The sequence below is a fragment of the Pan paniscus genome, chromosome 16 (assembly GCF_029289425.2).
Source record: "Pan paniscus chromosome 16, NHGRI_mPanPan1-v2.0_pri, whole genome shotgun sequence".
In the NCBI taxonomy this organism is placed as follows: Eukaryota; Metazoa; Chordata; class Mammalia; order Primates; family Hominidae; genus Pan; species Pan paniscus.
Window position 1 is genome coordinate 78,149,794 of NC_073265.2, and position 17,382 is coordinate 78,167,175.

The 17,382-nt window shown below is 48.1% G+C and overlaps 1 protein-coding gene and 1 non-coding gene across 5 annotated transcripts in view; both read left to right on the forward strand.

Moving 5' to 3' along the window:
• Positions 1-17,382, forward strand: part of AEN (apoptosis enhancing nuclease) — an 83,906-nt gene that overhangs the window by 56,275 nt on the left and 10,249 nt on the right. Inside the window, exons 1-3 of one of the 4 annotated variants that reach the window (XM_003820411.4) lie at positions 13,889-13,987; positions 15,490-15,549; positions 16,473-16,703. In XM_003820411.4, coding sequence (XP_003820459.3) covers positions 13,977-13,987; positions 15,490-15,549; positions 16,473-16,703 — 302 coding nt within the window. In that variant the 5' untranslated portion in view covers positions 13,889-13,976. Of the gene's footprint in view, positions 1-79; positions 483-4,073; positions 4,192-13,888; positions 13,988-15,489; positions 15,550-16,472; positions 16,985-17,382 lie in introns of those variants that run through there. The other 3 variants (XM_008973864.6, XM_034939386.3, XM_003820412.5) reach the window with 3 other exon arrangements.
• MIR7-2 (microRNA mir-7-2) lies at positions 7,164-7,273 on the forward strand. Its single transcript, NR_106566.1, has one exon. It is a non-coding gene; the product is annotated as a microRNA mir-7-2 (primary transcript).

Consider the following 17,382-nt stretch of genomic DNA (forward strand, 5'->3'; position numbering starts at 1 on the left):
GGCCCGGCAGCCGCGGCGACTGTGTTTGCACCCGGCGGACCATGCCAGGACTACGGACCCGGACAGGACTGATGGCCTCAGAGAGGCAAGTATTCAAGGGGCACTTCACAAACAACTTCCTCAAACCCCACCCCCTCCCCCGCACTGCGCTGCTGCTTGCACTGCGGCTCCTGGGGGGAAGCAAAGTGCCGGCAGCTGGGTGGTGAGGGGCTTTCTTCCAGAAAGAAACGGAGAGCAAGTGGTCTTCCTCCCTAGCCGCGGCGACCCATGCCAGGTAAAAATCCCAGCCGAGGTCCCCGGTCCCGTCCCCTCCTCCAGGTCAAGGGCTCGGGACTGGAGAAGCAGCCAACTGGAGCTGATATTCGGGAAGCTAAGCCTGAGGTTGCTCTGGAGGGCCGGGGAAGCGAGCGGCCAGGCTTGGCACCCGCCAAACGTGCCTTGCCAAAATGAAGACGAAGGAAGGCGACTCCGGAGCCCAGCAGGTGAGCGCTCCTACGGGATGCTGGGCGGGCTAGAGGTGTGGGGGCGTCTGGTTCCAGTACCTGCTCGGGGCGACGCGGAAACCCGGCTTGCAGTTTGTTTCTCTCGATCCCGCGCCCAGTAGGAGAAAGACGGCCCCACAGCCTCGCGGGAGCCGGCTCTCGCAACCCAGCAGCCCCAAGCCCGCCGCCGCCGCTCCTCCCGCGCTTCTCGCCCCTGATTCTAGATGCAGCTGACTTGTTGCATGCAGAAGAGCAGCTGGGTTCGGCGTTCCAAGCCTCTCCTCTTTGCTTTGCCTGCCACCAGATCTGAGCGCCAGGCTGGCCAGCACCCAGAGAGCCCAGAGCCGCAGGAAAAAATGTGAAAAGTACCAGGAGACCACTGGGTAATCGCCCCAGTGCAAAGGGCCTTTCTTCCTACCCACCGCAATTGCAGCAAATAACTCCAGGGAGGGGAATCAGAGGCGCCGGGGATTGCGCCCTGGGGGAGCCCTATCTGCTGAAAGAGAGCACCTAATGCCGTTACTTCCCAGTGTAGCCTTTCCACTCGGCGGACCAAGCGCCTCTCCTTCGAGTCGCTACCCGCTTGGAGTCGGCTCAGAATCAGGCTGCTAAATAAAGGTCCCTGGAGCCCCTCCCCCAGCGAATCCGAGCCTGCAGCTTCAGCACCAGAGGCTGGACAGCGCCCCGGCCCTAGGGTGCCCATGGTCGGTGCCTGCGCACGGCTCGGCCTCCCAGCCCACGCCACTTGCGCTCGCGGCCCCTCAGACCCCACGCGGAGGAGGTCAGGAGGTGACACAGGTTCGCGGAAGAAAGCAGGACTCATCTTCCTCATTTCTCCAGGGATTTAGGTGTGGGATTCTAGGAGAGCATTCTCTCTCGCCCTGGCCACGACCAGTGGAAAAACTTGGCGCCAAATTTAGGCAATGGTGCGGGGAGCAGAGGCACGATTGCAGGCGGTGAGCAAAGGGGCAAGCGGGACAGAGGATCTACTGTGAGCCCCAGGCTCTGGTGTTCCGTGAAAAATCGCCACATTTAAATCCTGCGCTCCCCCGCGCTCCCTCTCGCTCTCTCCCCCTTCCTTTTTCCCTTCCTTCCTTCCTCCCCGCGCTCTCTGTATGCCTTAATAGGAGTGAGTGAAAGGGAAAGAGTTGGGTGGAGGGAGAAGATATTGAAGCCGAGGTAAGAAGCACATTTTATCTAGGTCTCAACACTCAAGCGTGGATGAAATCTGTTCAAAAAGAACATCAAGGTACGCGTTTTTTTACCCAAAGGAGCCCAAAGTGACCTTTGTATGAGGAGCAAAGATTATTGTTTGGCCAAGAAGGGGAAAGATAGCGGAGGGAGAGACGCTATCACAAAAGGGCTAACGGAGGTGGAGAAGGAAGGGAACGGACAGGATTTGGGCACTAGCATGGTTACCAGGCAACCAGTCGCAGCACTTGCCTCCTGTTGCCTTGGTTACGGTGGGTGGCGGGGCTTTGGCCACTGATAATCAGTGAGCACCTTGATTATTTAAAATATCTCCTGGGGAGCCCCTGCTTTGTCTGGGCTAGGTGAGAGGCACATCGATCCCGCGTAAGGCCCCGTCTGGGGAAATCCTGGAAGATGTCTGTTTTTTGTTTGTTTGTTTTTATTTTAAGTCAAGGCGCATAGCAAAGCAACTTACCTTTCCACCACTACAGTCCTCCCCTCCCCCCTCCACCCCGCTGGCTTTATTTCTCCAGGATTTACAATTTGGGCTTTTATATTTTTCATTTAGTCCTTTATACTGAAGGAGCTGAGTTCCTATCCCCACCCTCTCTTTTTCCCCTTTAAAATGAGAAAAAAATTTTTTTTTGCTTTTCATGGATGTACAGGAGGGAGACAAGGAAATTGTCCAGGGGTGTCTACTGTAGAGAGAAACTTTCTCCCTGGTTTGATAGTCATCCCTGCCCCACTAAACCACTCCCCTCAGGGGAGAGAGGGCTGAATTCTGGATTACCCCCACTTCTCACCTTGCCCCATAGACCACATAGAAAGCACAGGTAGAGGGAAACGTGTCTCCCTTAGCAAATGGACACTAGCATCACTCTCATTTGATTCCTCAAGATTCTCTTCTCTTCTTCCTCCCCAGCATTGCCTTCATAATTAGCAAATACAGCACCTAAAGCTTCTAACCCTCTGAGTTTTTCTGTTTCCCTTGATTGACAAACATTGACTCCACTTTAACCTGTCAGCCTTGCCCTGCCTATGTTCATTAGAAACATCTGGGTAGGAAATTATTTTACTCATAATTTTCCAAAGGCAGCTGTAACATTCTCAGAATGATTTGAGAGGAAATTGCTAGCAAGTTACCAGAACAGCCTGTGCTCTGTGCACTGTTTCATCTCAAATATGTCTAAGTGCCATGAACGTTCTCTTTCCCGAAAAACAGCAACAACAATAACAACAACAAAAAGAAGTTTGTTTTAAACTGAGATATTACTTGACAACACGGGGATGGAGAACATTTCTGTTTCAGGCAGGAACTGTGATATCTTTATCTGTGATGCCCTGAAGCATAAACACAAAGGTCTTTTCTTTTCTCCTCTTGTTCTCTTCTTTTCTGTCCATTTCCTTCATTTATTATTAATATAAAAATTTTTAATCATTATAATTTCAGCATAAGTTTAAAAGGTCAAAAATTCGCTCGGTGAACTGACTTGATAGTTTTGGGGGTATTTACTTTAAAATGCTTTTAAAATGCTTTTCTCTCACATGTTACTATAGAAACTTCCCTTTAGACCAGACCAGACAGCTGGTCTGCTTTTTGTACTTTTCTTCCCAAAGAAGTGCTTTCCTTTATGAATTGTCTGGGGCAGCTATCATTGATCACATCAATAATGTCCCATAGCAACAGTTGTTTTTTTTTTTAAATTATTATTCACTTTCTGTTTATTTTCTTTATGGACAAACAGTCTACTTTCAAGAAGACAACTGAGCTCTTATTGGCTGGAAAGGAAGAAGCATTCTTTCATTGGTTGGTGTGTATTGCCTTGTCAACCAATAAGAGGATGCCATTTATCCTTTTCTGACTAGCTGAGTGAGCAGGGTACACAGAAGGATTGAATCTGCCTTAGTTCCATCCAGTAGCAAAGGACAGAACTCAGAGTCCTGGACTCAGGATCTGGAATTGACTTTGGCTAATCCATATTGCACTGACTTGCAAGGATGACATTTTTTACCTATCTATTCGCAGCTTACTTCAACATACCTGCCTTATACATTGTCCTATGGCTTTTTTCCCCCTTCATTTTAGGAGATACTGTGATCATCTTTCCAAGTCAGTGCAGGTTGTTGTTACCAGCACACTGAGGGTCCAGAGAATTTTGTGATTTCCCCTAAAAATAGATAATTGGTCCTCATTATTAGAGATTTGGTGAAAACTTTTGTAGATGAAGATGGAAAGCTAGAAGTTGGAAGAACTGCATTGCGTGTGACGCAGAATGGATATCTCAGCTTTTGGATTCACTCTGCTCAGCTCTCAGCTTTGGTGTTTTGTGTTTGGTGTTTGGTGTCCCGTCCTCTTCACTTTGATTTTTATTTGTCTGTTTTTCCGCTTTCATTCTTCAGAGCTGCGCTTTCGGCCTGAATTTTCAGTGACAAATAGAAAAGCTGAATGGATGGAGACAATGACTCTCTAATTCAGTGTAAGAGCTGACTCATCGCTTCCCAGGAAGACTTGTTGCAGGTAGGTGATGGTGATCCTGGAACTGGAGATTATCCCAGTCCTTTGTTGCACTGGCAATGGGCAGGTCTGTTTATTTTTCTCTTTTTTCCTGCACCAAATAGTCCTACTCAGGGATGCTGGCATTGGTCCCCACTTCCCTAAAAGAGGGGAAGTCAAAGTTCTTTCCCTTTCAGGACAGAAACTCTCTGATAACAGCCTGGAAGAAGCCTTAATGTGAGTACAGACCACTTCAGTCAGTCTTTTTTTGGTTCTTGGCAGGAGGGGATACTGGGAGTGGATAGATGCCTGATCATCACGGTGCTATCAAGAGCCACATTCTTTATTGGCCCCATCTGTGCCAGAGTTCAGCGGTACCATGAGCCCTAGTGCTAGACTATAAGCCCTTCAATATTAGGAGCTATGTCTTGTACCCCTTTGATTCCCTCAAACTCAGTTGTGCTTAAAGTAGGGCTGAACAAATGTTTGAAGTAAATCCTACTGGCTAGTATTAAGACAAATAGCTTATCTTCTTCTTTATGAGAATGGTAGCTCCAGACCTGGACCCTCCCCCTCCAAATCAAAAGCTTCATATTCCCTAGCCCTCTTCACAAAAGATAAATTAAGGCTCAGTTAATTGTTACCATGGTAACATAGAGTGGCCACATTGAGGATCCCCATCATCCATTACTGTCATGAGGTAAAAGAGAGGAGGGGTTTGGGATCATTGTCATGAAGGAAACCATGGAAACAAGCGTTGCTAAGGGAACAGCTCTAAATTCAGAGGAAAGAAATTAGAAGTGGGGAGTGGAAGTTGGTGGGCTCAAGGGCAGGTCATTTTTTCAAAATATATTTCTTTGAGACTATAGCAGCCTCTTTTATTGCTTGCATCTTCTCCCAATTCAGATAGAGCCCAGAATTAAAGAATTTTGAAAACTAGGGCCACAATCACTTCAAATTCATCTTCATTGGATCTGTAAGGAAAAAGCCAATGAAAATGGATTTACCCTGTTCACACCTCACAATCCTACTCTGTCTCTGAACTCTGCTTCTTTGCCAACCAGTTTCATTTATCACTGGCCAGGCTGCGCGTGAGGCACTGGGAAGAATAATGAGTGAGAGTCCCTGCTCTCATAGTGAGCTTCTAGCAGGGCAGTGGTTTGGGTGGTGGCTTTAGGGCCAGGGTTGCTCATGTAAGCTAGATCAGTCAGGCCTGCAAGCTGACATCCAGAGAGATGCTGTGGTTCTCTCCAAACTCTCTTTGTGGTGCATTTTAGCTTGTCTATTACTTCTCGAAGTTTATTTGCCAGGTCCCTAAGAAAGGCCTGTTTTTCCTAGAAATACCTAGGGTGCTAAGCTCTCCTATTAACCAAGGGGTTACCTTAGTTAGCATTGTTCTCTAGTGGTACACTCAGGTCCTTTTCTCTAAAACAATCCAAGGATGAAGGACTAACCCTCCTCTCAAGAGTGGCAAAGAGGCACAGGGCTATTTTTTTTTTTTTTTTTTTGTAAAAGAAATTAAAGACCACACATCCATCTCTGTTTCTTGATAGATTAAAGGATGGGGCAAGGAGGTCTCAGTTTTCTGCAGCTGGGAATTTCAGAGCCAGCACCTCACTGGGGGGTGGACTGAAGAGGGTCATAAACAGCCTCTGGGGGAGGAACGCCTCTCCCTTACATCTTCCACAAAAGAACTTCTTGGTTTTTCTCAGACCCATGGCAGAGCTGTGCCCTGTCTCAGGCTGACAGCTGGAAGGGGCTGGGACTCAGAGCTGGGTACTGCCAGTCTTCTCTGTGACTCCCCCCACTCCTCCTGCTCCTGAGCGTCTCCATCACCAGGCAAGCCCCCACCCCCATTCTGGATAGAGAGAATAAACCCAAGGATGGAAGGGTGGGCTAAAGAGGAAGTGCTCACAATTAAAAAGAGAAAGAATTAAAAGCAGCACCAATAGGGAAGGGTAATTATCCTTCAGTTGCTGCAGAAATACAATTAGGGCCATGCTCTCTGAGCCGCCAGGATATTGTGGCTTTTGCTAATTAAGGAGCGGATGTGCCCTGCCAGTGCAATTAGAGGCTGGCCCAGGCAGCAGGGGCTTTGCCTCTCCTCCACCAGTGCCACACTGCAAGGGAAATTAACCAGGGAGCCCAGCGTTGTGCCTGCAGGCAGGGGATGACTGGGCCAGGATTCCACCAGCCTCCTGTCCACAACCATTTCCCCTTTTCCTCTTCCTGCTCTGCTTACCCCAGCACCACCACTCTGACTTCATTCTGAAGCTTCCAGGGCTCAGTAACCACAGGAAGAATTTTCACCATGGGCCATGCCCATAGGCTTCCAGAAGGGGGAGGCACCAGTAGAGTGGGGTCACCATTTCCAAGCTCTAGTTTCTCTTCTCCATGGTGGTTCAGTGCTTTATGATTAGTAAAGGAAAGAGAAATGAGCCACTTGCCTGCTTCCCTTTAAAAATAATTCCCGTTTGTAAAGGAAATGCTCAAATTGGGTGCAGTGGCTCACGTCTATAATCCCAGCACTTTGAGAGGCTGAGGCAGGAGGATCACTTGAGCCCAGGAGTTCAAGACCAGCCTGGGCAATATACTGAGACCTTGTCTTTACTAAAAAAAAAAAAAAAAATTAGCTGTAGTCCCAGCTACTAGGGAGGCTGAGGTGGAAGAATCACTTGAACACTCGAGTCTGGAAGGTCGAAGCTGGAGTGAGCTGTGATTGCACCACTGCACTACAGCCTGGGTGACAGAGCAAGACCCTGTCTCACCAAAACAAAACAAAACAACTGTGTCCATTATAGAAAGTAGAACACTCCAGAAAAAAGGGAAAAGTAAGAAAAAAATAATTTCTCCAGGGAATTCTGAGGTGAGGAGAGGTGTTCAAAGATGAACTTGGTAATAGGAGCAGAGACAACGCCTCGCCTGAAGGAGCATCCAGACCGCTGACCTGGTGGCGAGGGGAGGGGGGTGGTCCTGGAACGCCTTGCAGAACTGGCCTGGATACAGAGCGGACCGGCTGGCCCCATCTGGAAGACTAGTGATTTTGTTGTTGTCTTACTGCGCTCAACAACAAATCCCAGTCTACCTAATGGTGCCAGCCATCACAGCGGGGTGCAGGAAATGGGGGCAGCCCCCCTTTTTGGCTATCCTTCCACGTGTTCTTTTTTGTATCTTTTGTGTTTCCTACAAAACATCTCAGGTCACCACCCTGAACACCCATCGGCAGACTCTTCCAGAAACATGGACAAACTATGGTGTGAGCAGGGAAGTGGGGCAGGGTCTCTGTTTTCAGGGAGCAGTGGACTGCTTCCATACCACTGCCTGAAGGGCAGGGGGAGAAAAACCCTCCTTAATTACTAATTCCCCCAACAATCACTTTGGGGCACCTATAATGGAGGCACCTTGTGACTCCACACCCCGGGGCTCAGGGCCTCATTTTCTGTGGCCCGACAGCCACAGTGTATGCGGGCACCAAGAGGTATGCGCTGGAGACCGAGGTTCCCGGATGTTCAGTGTACCTGGCAGCAGGGGGGACACACCTGAGCTCGGAGCTTGTCTGGTGCCTGCTCCACAGCTGAGGGAGTGGACTTGTGTGTATGGAATTTCTTGGTCCCAGTACCTGCCTCTGTGCTGCTACATCCAGAGGTGTGGCCAAGGGAAAAAAGCCCAGTGCTTGGGGGCCATCCCCCACTGTGGCAGGAATACAATTAGAATTAGTGATCAGAAAAAGCATTTCCCAGCCTTTTATTTATTTATTTATTTATTTTTTGAGACAGAGTCTCACTCTGTCCCAGGCTGGAGTGCAGTGGTACAGTCCTGACTCACTGCAACCTCCACCTCCTGGGTTCAAGTGATTCTTGTGCCTCAGCCTCCCGACTAGCTGGGATTACAGGTGAATGCCACCAACTCAGCTAATTTTTTGTATTTTTAGTAGAGAGAGGGGTTTGCTATGTTGGTCAGGCTGGTCTCGAACTCGTGACCTCAGGTGATCTGCCCACCTCGGTCTCCCAAAGTGCTGGGAGTATAGGCATCAGCCACCTTGCCTGGCCTCCCAGCCTTTCTGTCTGGGATCCCTCTGCCTGGGATCCCTCTGCCTGGGGGGTACCTTGCCCTAAGGTGAGCACCAAGTTACAGTGATGACACTTTCAGTGGAGATTAATTTTCAAGCAACAAATCCAAATGCTCTCCCTATTCCTAAGTATATTCCCACCCTCCTCCATCCATACAGCAGAGGAGACTAAAGCATATTACAAACTAAAGTTGGGGGTTGGGGATTGTACTCATTTAGGGAATGCTAAAAATGCAACCATTAGCTGAGCTCATTCTACCTCTTCCGGTTGCTAGCTGTGTGACCTCTGGCAAGGCACTTGACCTCTCTGAACCAAGTCAGCCCTTCACTTCTACCCAGAGACTGTGGCTGCCTCTGCTTCTGCTGCTCCCTCTCCTACAAACTGGCTCTCTTCTTCTGCACTTCCAGTCTTTTAAATTTCCCTTTACTCCTAACCCTGCCTGAAGCCAGTGGGAAGCCAGTCCTATTAGAAATCTCATTTACACCTCAGAAGTCTGCAAATTGGTGTCACTCAGCAGGTGTCTGTCCTTCACAGCGGGAGAGAAGCCCAGATTGGGCAGGAAGGGCAGAGCTGGAGAACAGGAGAGGAGGGGAGTTGAGTCTCTCCTGGGCAGCCCTCAGCCTCTGGGGCTGGTTTAGAGATGGAATGGGGAGAGACTGTGTCTCAGTGAAACAAGCATCTGGGGAGGGAAGTGGGGTGCATTCCTGATTTGAGGGATGGATATGACAGCCTTTGTTAAGTGGTGGGGGGAGTCCTGGCTCTGAAGTCAAACATGTCCCAGTTTCAATCCTGGCTCCACTGCTTACGAGCTGTGTGACTTTGAGTCAGTCACTTAACATCTCTGAGTCTCAGATTCCTCAACTGTGAAACAGAATTGATCACATCTACCTTGCTAGGTTATTATGATAAGTAGGCAAGTGAAGTGTCATAATATAAAATAGCATAGGTATATACCCAGTATTGGTCTCTTCTGCCTTTTCTTTCATAGTTTTCATGGTTGTCCTCTTCACCAGCCTTGTGCACCCACAAGTCTGCGATCCTGAAATAGGAAAAAATGGAAACCACCATCTTTCTATTAGTCTCCCCTATCATGTAGGAATTTAATCCTATTTAAATATGTATCCTTCCCCTTCCAGATCAGTATCTTGCCCATTTCAGGGGGCTCAATATATATTGAAAGAATGAATATAGACAAAGTCCCTCCCCACTTTAAAAATGCTGAAATCAGGGCCTGCAGAGGTTGTGACTTATCTCTTGGTCACTCAGCAAAATAGACAATTTACTACTGTTTTTATTTATTTATTTATTGAAATGGGGTCTGGCTTTGTCACCCAGTCTGGAGTGCAGTGGTGTGATCTCGGTTCAATGCAGCCCCAACCTCCTGGGCTCAAGCAATTCTCCTCCCTCAGCCTCCCGATCAGATGAGACTACAGACACCCACCACCACACCTGGCTAATTATAGTATTTTTTGTAGAGACGGAGTCTCCCTGTGTTGCTCAGGCTGGTCTTAAACTCCTGGGCTCAGGTGATCCTACCACCTTGGCTTCCCCAAATGCTGAAATTACAGCGTAAGTCACAGCGCCCGGCCCTAACTTACTACTTTTTAAGGTAACTTTATTGGAGTCTCAACACAAAAACCTCGGCGATACACGGGTCAGGGCATCTGGCCCCTCGCCTTAACTGCATCAACCGGGTTTACGAAACAGCCTGATTTCCAGCCCCACCCATCGCAACTGCAGCTGTCAGGTTTCCCGGCTCACGTTTCCCTGGATGAGCAGAGAGGCAGCGTCCTCTGCTGGAAGCTTTAGGTAACTCCACTTTTGCGGCAATTGTCAGTCTCAGCAACAAACTACTAACACCTGGGGAGATTTAAAAACCTTCCTGTTCAGGCCCCACCCCAGACCAGTTAAATCAGAATCTTGGGGTGGGGTGTGACCCAAGCGTCTGTGGTGTTTTTTTGTTGTTGTTTTTGTTTTGTTGTTTTTTTGTGTGTGTGAGATGGAGTCTCGCTCTGTCGCCCAGGCTGGAGTGCAGTGGCGCGATCTCGGGTTCACGCCATTCTACCGCCTCAGCCTCCTGAACAGCTGGGACTACAGGCGCCCGCCACCACGCCCGGCCAAATTTTTTTGTATTTTTAGTAGAGAAAGGGTTTCACTGTGCTAGCCAGATGGGCTCGATCTCCTGACCTCGTGATCCGCCCACCTCGGCCTCCCAAAGTGCTGGGATTACAGGCGTGAGCCACCGCGCCCCGCCTCGTCTGTGTTTTTTCAAGTTCAGCATGTTGAGTCAAGGCTGGGGACCACTGAATGAAGGATTAATTTTATATGTGAGGGAACTCTAGTCTAGAATGGAGCAAGCAACGGCAGAGAATAAAACCCCCCTCGATCAAATACCTCCAGTCTTCCATTAAAAAATTAGCCGTGTGACACTTAGCCTGGGCCTGAGAATCCCGGACATTCTCAGGAGTTGGGGGAGGGTACAAAGGTACCTTAATTGTCTTGGTGCCAGGCTGTGTCCTGGTAGGTCCAAAGTCCAGCCGCTGCTGGATCAAGAGAGCTAAGAGGCGGGGAGCTGCGTGCATAAAACAAGTACATTATTCACATTTAGCACTGGGAGTGTTGTCAGCTTCATACTCTCCAACACAATGGATCCTAAACTTCGGCATGCCTCAGGATTAGCTATTTCATCAGCTTGTTAAAATGCTGGGCCCCACCCCCTAATTTTCTTAATCCTACCCCTTGACTTTCTGGGCCTCACCCCCTGACTTTCTGGGCCCCACAGCCTGATTTTCTGATTCAGTAGGTCCAACAAACTCCCAGGTAAATGCCCATGCTGCTGGGCTAGGACGACACGTGGAGAACAATTGCTCTAAAAATTGAGCAGATCAACACTCTCTTTCAAGTCTGCACCTGGCCCAGCACCATGGGGAGCCCCACAGTACCCCCAAAAAGTCCTCAAAATGAGTACACAGGGCAGGCAGAGTGGCACTCTGACTGTAGCATAATGATTTGTAAATGCAAAACAGGTCAAGTCCTGTCTCAAGTGTTTTCAGATTGAAAATGTGGAGGGAGAAATGATGGGGTCCTTGAAGTCAGAGCTTGGATCATGGGTTTTTCCCCACCAGGCCCCAGGCTAAACAAGCTCTGTTATAAAGGAGGCCTCGTCTTTGTGGAAGGAGGCGTTTTGTTTGTTTTTTTCTTCTTCAAAATGGAGTCTTGCTCTGTCATCCAGGCTGAAGTGCAGTGGCGCCATCTCGGCTCACTGCAACCTCTGCCTCCCGGGTTCAAATGATTCTCCTTCCTCAGCCTTCTGAGTAGCTAGGATTACAGGCAAGTGTCACCATGCCTGTCTAATTTTTGTATTTTTAGTAGAGATGGAGTTTCACCATGTTGGTCAGGGTGGTCTTAAACTTCTGACCTTGTGATCCACCAGCCTCTGCTTCCCAAAGTGTTGGGATTACAGGCGTGAGCCACCGCACCTGGCCTAGGAGGGAATATTTTTACTCAATCCAGGGGCAGCCTCTGGGTAGAAGGGAAGGGCTGACTTGGTTCAGCAAGGTCAAGAGCCTTGCCAAAAGTCACACAGCTAGCAGAAGTTGGAGGGTGAGTTTAGTGGTTTCCCTAAGAAAGAAGGGGTATGGGTATTACCATCCAAAGTCAAGATGACAGTGTGAGACCACCCTTACTGAATACCTGGGACATCAAGTTTTTTTACTTAGCCTTTTTTTTATGATAAATGTAAGTATAGATGGTCCCTGACCTACAATGGCTCAATTTAACATTTTTCAACTTTACAATAGTGCAAAAGCAATACATATTTAGTAGAAACCTTACTTCAAGTGTCCATACATTCTGTTTTTTATTTTCAGTACAGTCGTGAATAAATTATGTGACATGTTCAGTACTTTATTATAACATTTGTGTTAGATGATTTTGCCCAACTGTAGGCCAATGTAAATGTTGTAAGTACAGCTAAGGAATGTCAGGCTAAACTATAGACGTTTGGTAGGTTAGATGTATTAAGTGCATTTTCAACTTGTGAATTATAGTGGGTTTATCCGGACATGGCCTCATTGTTAAGTCACAGAGCATCTGTAAATATGGACATCTTAAAAATATGTCATTAAATGAAAGCAATGGAGTCTAAATATCATAATGATTTGATACAAATATTATTCATTTTCATTTATTTATTTTTTGTAGAGGTGGGGTCTCACTATGTTGCCCAGGCTGGAGGGTAACACAATCATAGTGCACTGTGACCTCAAACTCCTGCCCTTCTCAAGTGATCCTCCCACCTCAGCCTCCAAAGTAGCTGGGACTACAGGCATGTGCCACCTTGCCTAGCTTCTTTATTTATTGAGACAGAGTCTTGCACTGTTGCCCAGGCTGGAGGGCAGTGGTGCGATCTTGGCTCACTGCAACCTCTATCTCCGGGGTGCAGGAGATTCTCATGCCTCAGCCTCCTGAGTAGCTGGGATTATAGGTGCCCACGACCATACCTAGGTAATTTTTGTGTTTTAGTAGAGACAGGATTTCACCATGTTGGCCAGGCTGGTCTCAAACTTGAGACCTCAGGTGATTCACCCGCCTTGGCCTCCCAAAGTGTTGGAATTACAGGCGTGAGCCCCAGCGCCCGGCCTTCATTTTTAAAGTACGTGAAAAAACTATTTATGACAATGTTGAGTTTTACCTAAGCACTGTGCTCCTAGAGAACAGCAATGATTAACCCCTTACCCCCTAACCCCACCTCAACCCCGTCTCTCGGGTTCTGGAAATGGCTCACTGCAATGACTGAGATAAAACTCATGGATTCCCCTCTATGGCGATTCCCCACTCACTATACCCTGTTACTAGACCGGATACAGACAGCCCTAATTCCCATTTGCCTCATAAGTGATTTGCTGAAATGCTTGGCCCATTGATCAGCTGGAAAAAAATGCTCATTAATAAAACTTTGGTTAAGCTTTTGTCCTTCCCCAAGGCCTCTGAATTTTGGCCCACCCTCAGCCTAAACCAGCATGAAATCCCTCTGTAACAGCCCCCTTGAGAACAGGCTGGCCTCAGGATAAAGCAATCTCTGATCTACTGCCCCATCCTGTCACTCTCGTTCATCCCACTTGCCTACACCAGGTTCTTTCTAGACTGGTTTACTCCTTCCTATAAAAGAAAATCCCTTTTTGCCTACCCCTTGAGAGTTTGTAGATTTATGGCCTAAGTGTTCTCCCTGTTTAGAGAGTCTTACCACCCTCACCCCACCCCAAAATCGTCCTTTTAAATAAAATCTCTCTTTATCAAATCTGGATCTGTTTTTTTATTTGACATAATATGCAACATTCTTTTTTTCTTCCTATTCAGCTTCTGCTACGGAGTTTTATCCAAGCATAATATATTATATTTTCATGCTTGTTAATATTTTATGAAGCACCCTGTTGTACATTTCTGTCACACAATTATGCAGATAAATTTGAACTTGTTAACTCTAAAAAATTTTCTGTGACCATGAGGTTCTAAGAGTTAATTTTTTTCCCTTCTAGATTGAAATGTTGTTGTAATTATTAGTAGTACATATGATTAAAATACATACATAGCATTTCATTATATGAGAGAATCTTTAAACATAAAAGTTAAAATCTTCATTAAAAGGTCATGGAAAATATATCTTTGAAGGAGATGGATTGAGCCAGTTATTTTTCCATAAATTTGTGAGTCCAGAGATGAATATCACTTTTTGTAAGAATGAGACAGAGGTGAGTCTGTTGTTTTGATTTTATAGTTGTAAGCCTGATAAACATTGTTTACATTAAAACCATAGAGAAATGGGAAGGGTTTTAGTCTGGCAATTCTCCCACTTCTTTTAAATTCCTGATAATTATCTATACTCAAGTATTTATTTATTTATTTATTTATTTATTTATTGGAGACAGGGTCTGTCTGGCTCTGTCACCCAGGCTGGAGTGCAGTGGCTCAATCATAGCTCACTGTAACCTCTAACTCCTGGACTCAAGGGATCCTCCCACTTCAGCCTCCCCAGTAGTTGGGACTGTAGGCACACACCTCCACATTTATTTATTTTTGTAAAGACAGGATCTTGCTATGTTGCCCATGCTGGTCTCAAACTCCTGGCCTCAAGCAGTCCTCCAGCCTCGGTCTCAAGAAAATGTTTTTAATGACCTAACAACATGATTAGATCCTCCTTGGATCTTGGTGAAAGCAAAGAATGAGAAACCACCTGACTTGTAGAAGGATTTCTTGCCCCGTCCTCGACAATAATTAATACATTATTTAGAATTGCCCTATTGTTTCTCCTGGAGACTTTTATTTCCCAAGGTAATGCAGCAGAGCAAGATTTAGAACAGGTGCAGTGTGAATTGCCTTTGAAAAGTGGGAGACAGCTGGTTACACAGGAGGAGAGGGAAGCTGAACCCCAAAGACCCCAGGCATATTCTGAGGCCCAGCACCATGGAAGTTGAGGATCTGGATACTGACTCTCTTAAAACTCTCCTTGGCTGGGTGTGGTGGCTCACGCCTGTAATCCCAGCACTTTGGGAGGCCAAGGTGGGTGGATCACGAGGTCAGGAGTTCGAGACCAGCCTGACCAACCAACATGGTGAAACCCTATCTCTACTAAAAATACAAAAATTAGCTGGGCATGGTGGCGCGTGCCTGTAATCCCAGCTGTTCCGGAGGCTGAGGCAGGAAAATCACTTGAACCCGGGAGGCAGATGTTGCAGTGAGCCGAGATTGTGCCACTGCATTCCAGCCTGGGTGACAGAGTGAGACTCCATCTCAAAAACAAAAAAACAAACAAAACAAAACTCTCCTTGCCCCAGATTTATCTCCCACAGTCCCCATGCCTGAAGACCACTGTCCTATAACCCCTTCCCCTCTGCTCTCTGATCAACGCTGCCTCCTAAGTAGCATTTGAATCTGTCATTTCAAATGCTACTTAGGTGGGGAGCTCTTTATCCTCCACACCACTCTGGACATCATGATCTTCCAAATTTCCACGAACACTCCCCCACTCCTTTCTCCAGTCCTCATCCATTCCTCTCTATGCTGCAGCCAGAACATGTTTTCTCAAATGCAGATTCACTGGTAAACCATCTATGGCTTAAATCCATCTGCCTCCCCAAAGCCTTCAGGGGCCTGGGTAAAAGGATTGATCTCTCTTGTCACCTCATCCCTTGTCCTGCTTCCCTCAAATTTGTACTCCCATCAGAAAGAGCTCCTAGCTTATTTCTCATCACAGGTACCTTTCCAAATCACTTCTGCTTGCAAAATGGGAACTAAGAGAAGTCAGACTGCTTAGGTAAGGATCTTTGGACTCTAGGTGTTTCTCCTTAATTTAAGTGTCAATTTCCTTAACTGTAAAACTGAAATAATAGTAAGGTCATTGTACAAATTAACTGAGTATTTTGCCTGGCACGTCATTCGTGCTCGCATAATACACGTGAACTGTTTATTATTGTTCTTGTTATTACTCATGTTACACTGAATTTTCTTTCTTTCTTTCTTTTTGAGAAGGAGTTTTGTTCTTGGTGCCCAGGCTGGATGGAGTGCAATGGCGCGATCTCGGCTCACTGCAACCTCCGCCTTCTGGGCTCAGGCGATTCTCCTGCCTCAGCCTCCCGAGTAGCTGGGATTACAGGCGCCCGTCAACGCCCGGCTAATTTTTGTATTTTTGGCAGAGATGGGGTTTCATCATGTTGGTCAGGCTGGTCTCAAACTCCTGACCTCAGGTGATCACCTGCCTCGGCCTCCCAAAGTCGTGAGCCACCGCGCCCCGGCCTCATGTTGCACTGAATTTTCTGCTAACCTTGCTGTTTCCCTGCTGTTAGATAAACAACTCAGGATGCTTATGTGTTTATTCTGTGCATCCCACTGCCAAGCCCACGTAGGAACTTAATACTTAGGAGTCAAGTGTTGCAAAAGAATAAATGAAAAAGCAGCGCTGACGGAGGAAACCTGACTTTCAAAGTCTCTCTTTAGTGCCTACTGTGTATATTATTTCCTTGAATCCCAGAACACCCGAGGAGGTAAGGGCCGATGTTCCCAATCTGCAGATGTGGGTGTACTCAGTAAGTCATTCGGCCTTTGGTGGTACCAGGCTTACAGGAGCCCACATCCCGACCCAGGTAGAGGAGTGGATTGGAGCCGGGGAACACTGATGGGACCGGGCAGGGACGACAGGAGGTCAGTCTCCCTTCCCTTCTCTTTAAAATTTCCCGCCAGTATGGCCGGCTCGCAGCACGAGTTACGCCCTCTTCAGGAGTCCCTCCCCTTCTGCTCTCGTCCGCCTCCCCGCTGCCAGGCAGGCTCGACCAATCAGAAGAGGTCTTGGGCGGGCGCTGCCGTCCAGCGAGCCAATAGGCGGGAAGTCGGAGCCGGGCTTGCCCGGGCATGTGGAAGCTGCCGGCTTTCCGGACGCCACGTGCGAACCGGAAGAGACACGCGGGGCTTCAGGTGAGATCCAGGACCCTGCGCCGGGGCGGCGGGGTCGGGCGGGCTGAGGCCGCGTGTCCCGGGTCGCAGGTCCCCGCAAGTTGTTTCCGCCCCGGCCTGCGGCGGGGACGCCTGAACTGGGCTGACCCTGCCCTACCGGCCCGCAGAAAAGCAGGCCGGGCGCCGCCTGTCTCCAGCCCTCGCTCTGCTCGGGGGTCCGGGGCCAGAGGGGGCGGCGCTGGTCGTTGGGACTCGGCCCAGCTGCCGCGGCCAGCAAGTGACCAACGCCCGAGTCCTTCCCGGTGAGATCAGGCCTCCCACGCGTCACGCCTGGGAGAACGCCAGCCGGCGGGGAGGTCGTGCCAGGATAGCAGACTTTAGTTGTTGTCGTTGTTCCGTGGACTTTTTAGCAGCACAGGGGACCTTATCGAGCCAGGTTTTTTCAGATTTGGGGGATTATCAGAATTGTGGCTTGAGGGTAGGGGTCATCCGCGCTCTTTTTAAAAATCTAGATTCTCAGGCCCCTTTCCCCAAAATAGCAATTAGAACGGTGTGGGAGTGGGCCTGAAAATCAGCCTTTTATCAGATGTCATCTGGTAATTAACTACATGTGGGAAGCCCTTATCTAATTCACAGCCCTCGGTTGATGGTGAAGAGACGTGACTTGCCCCAGATCATCTAGCTACTTAGTGCCAGAGGA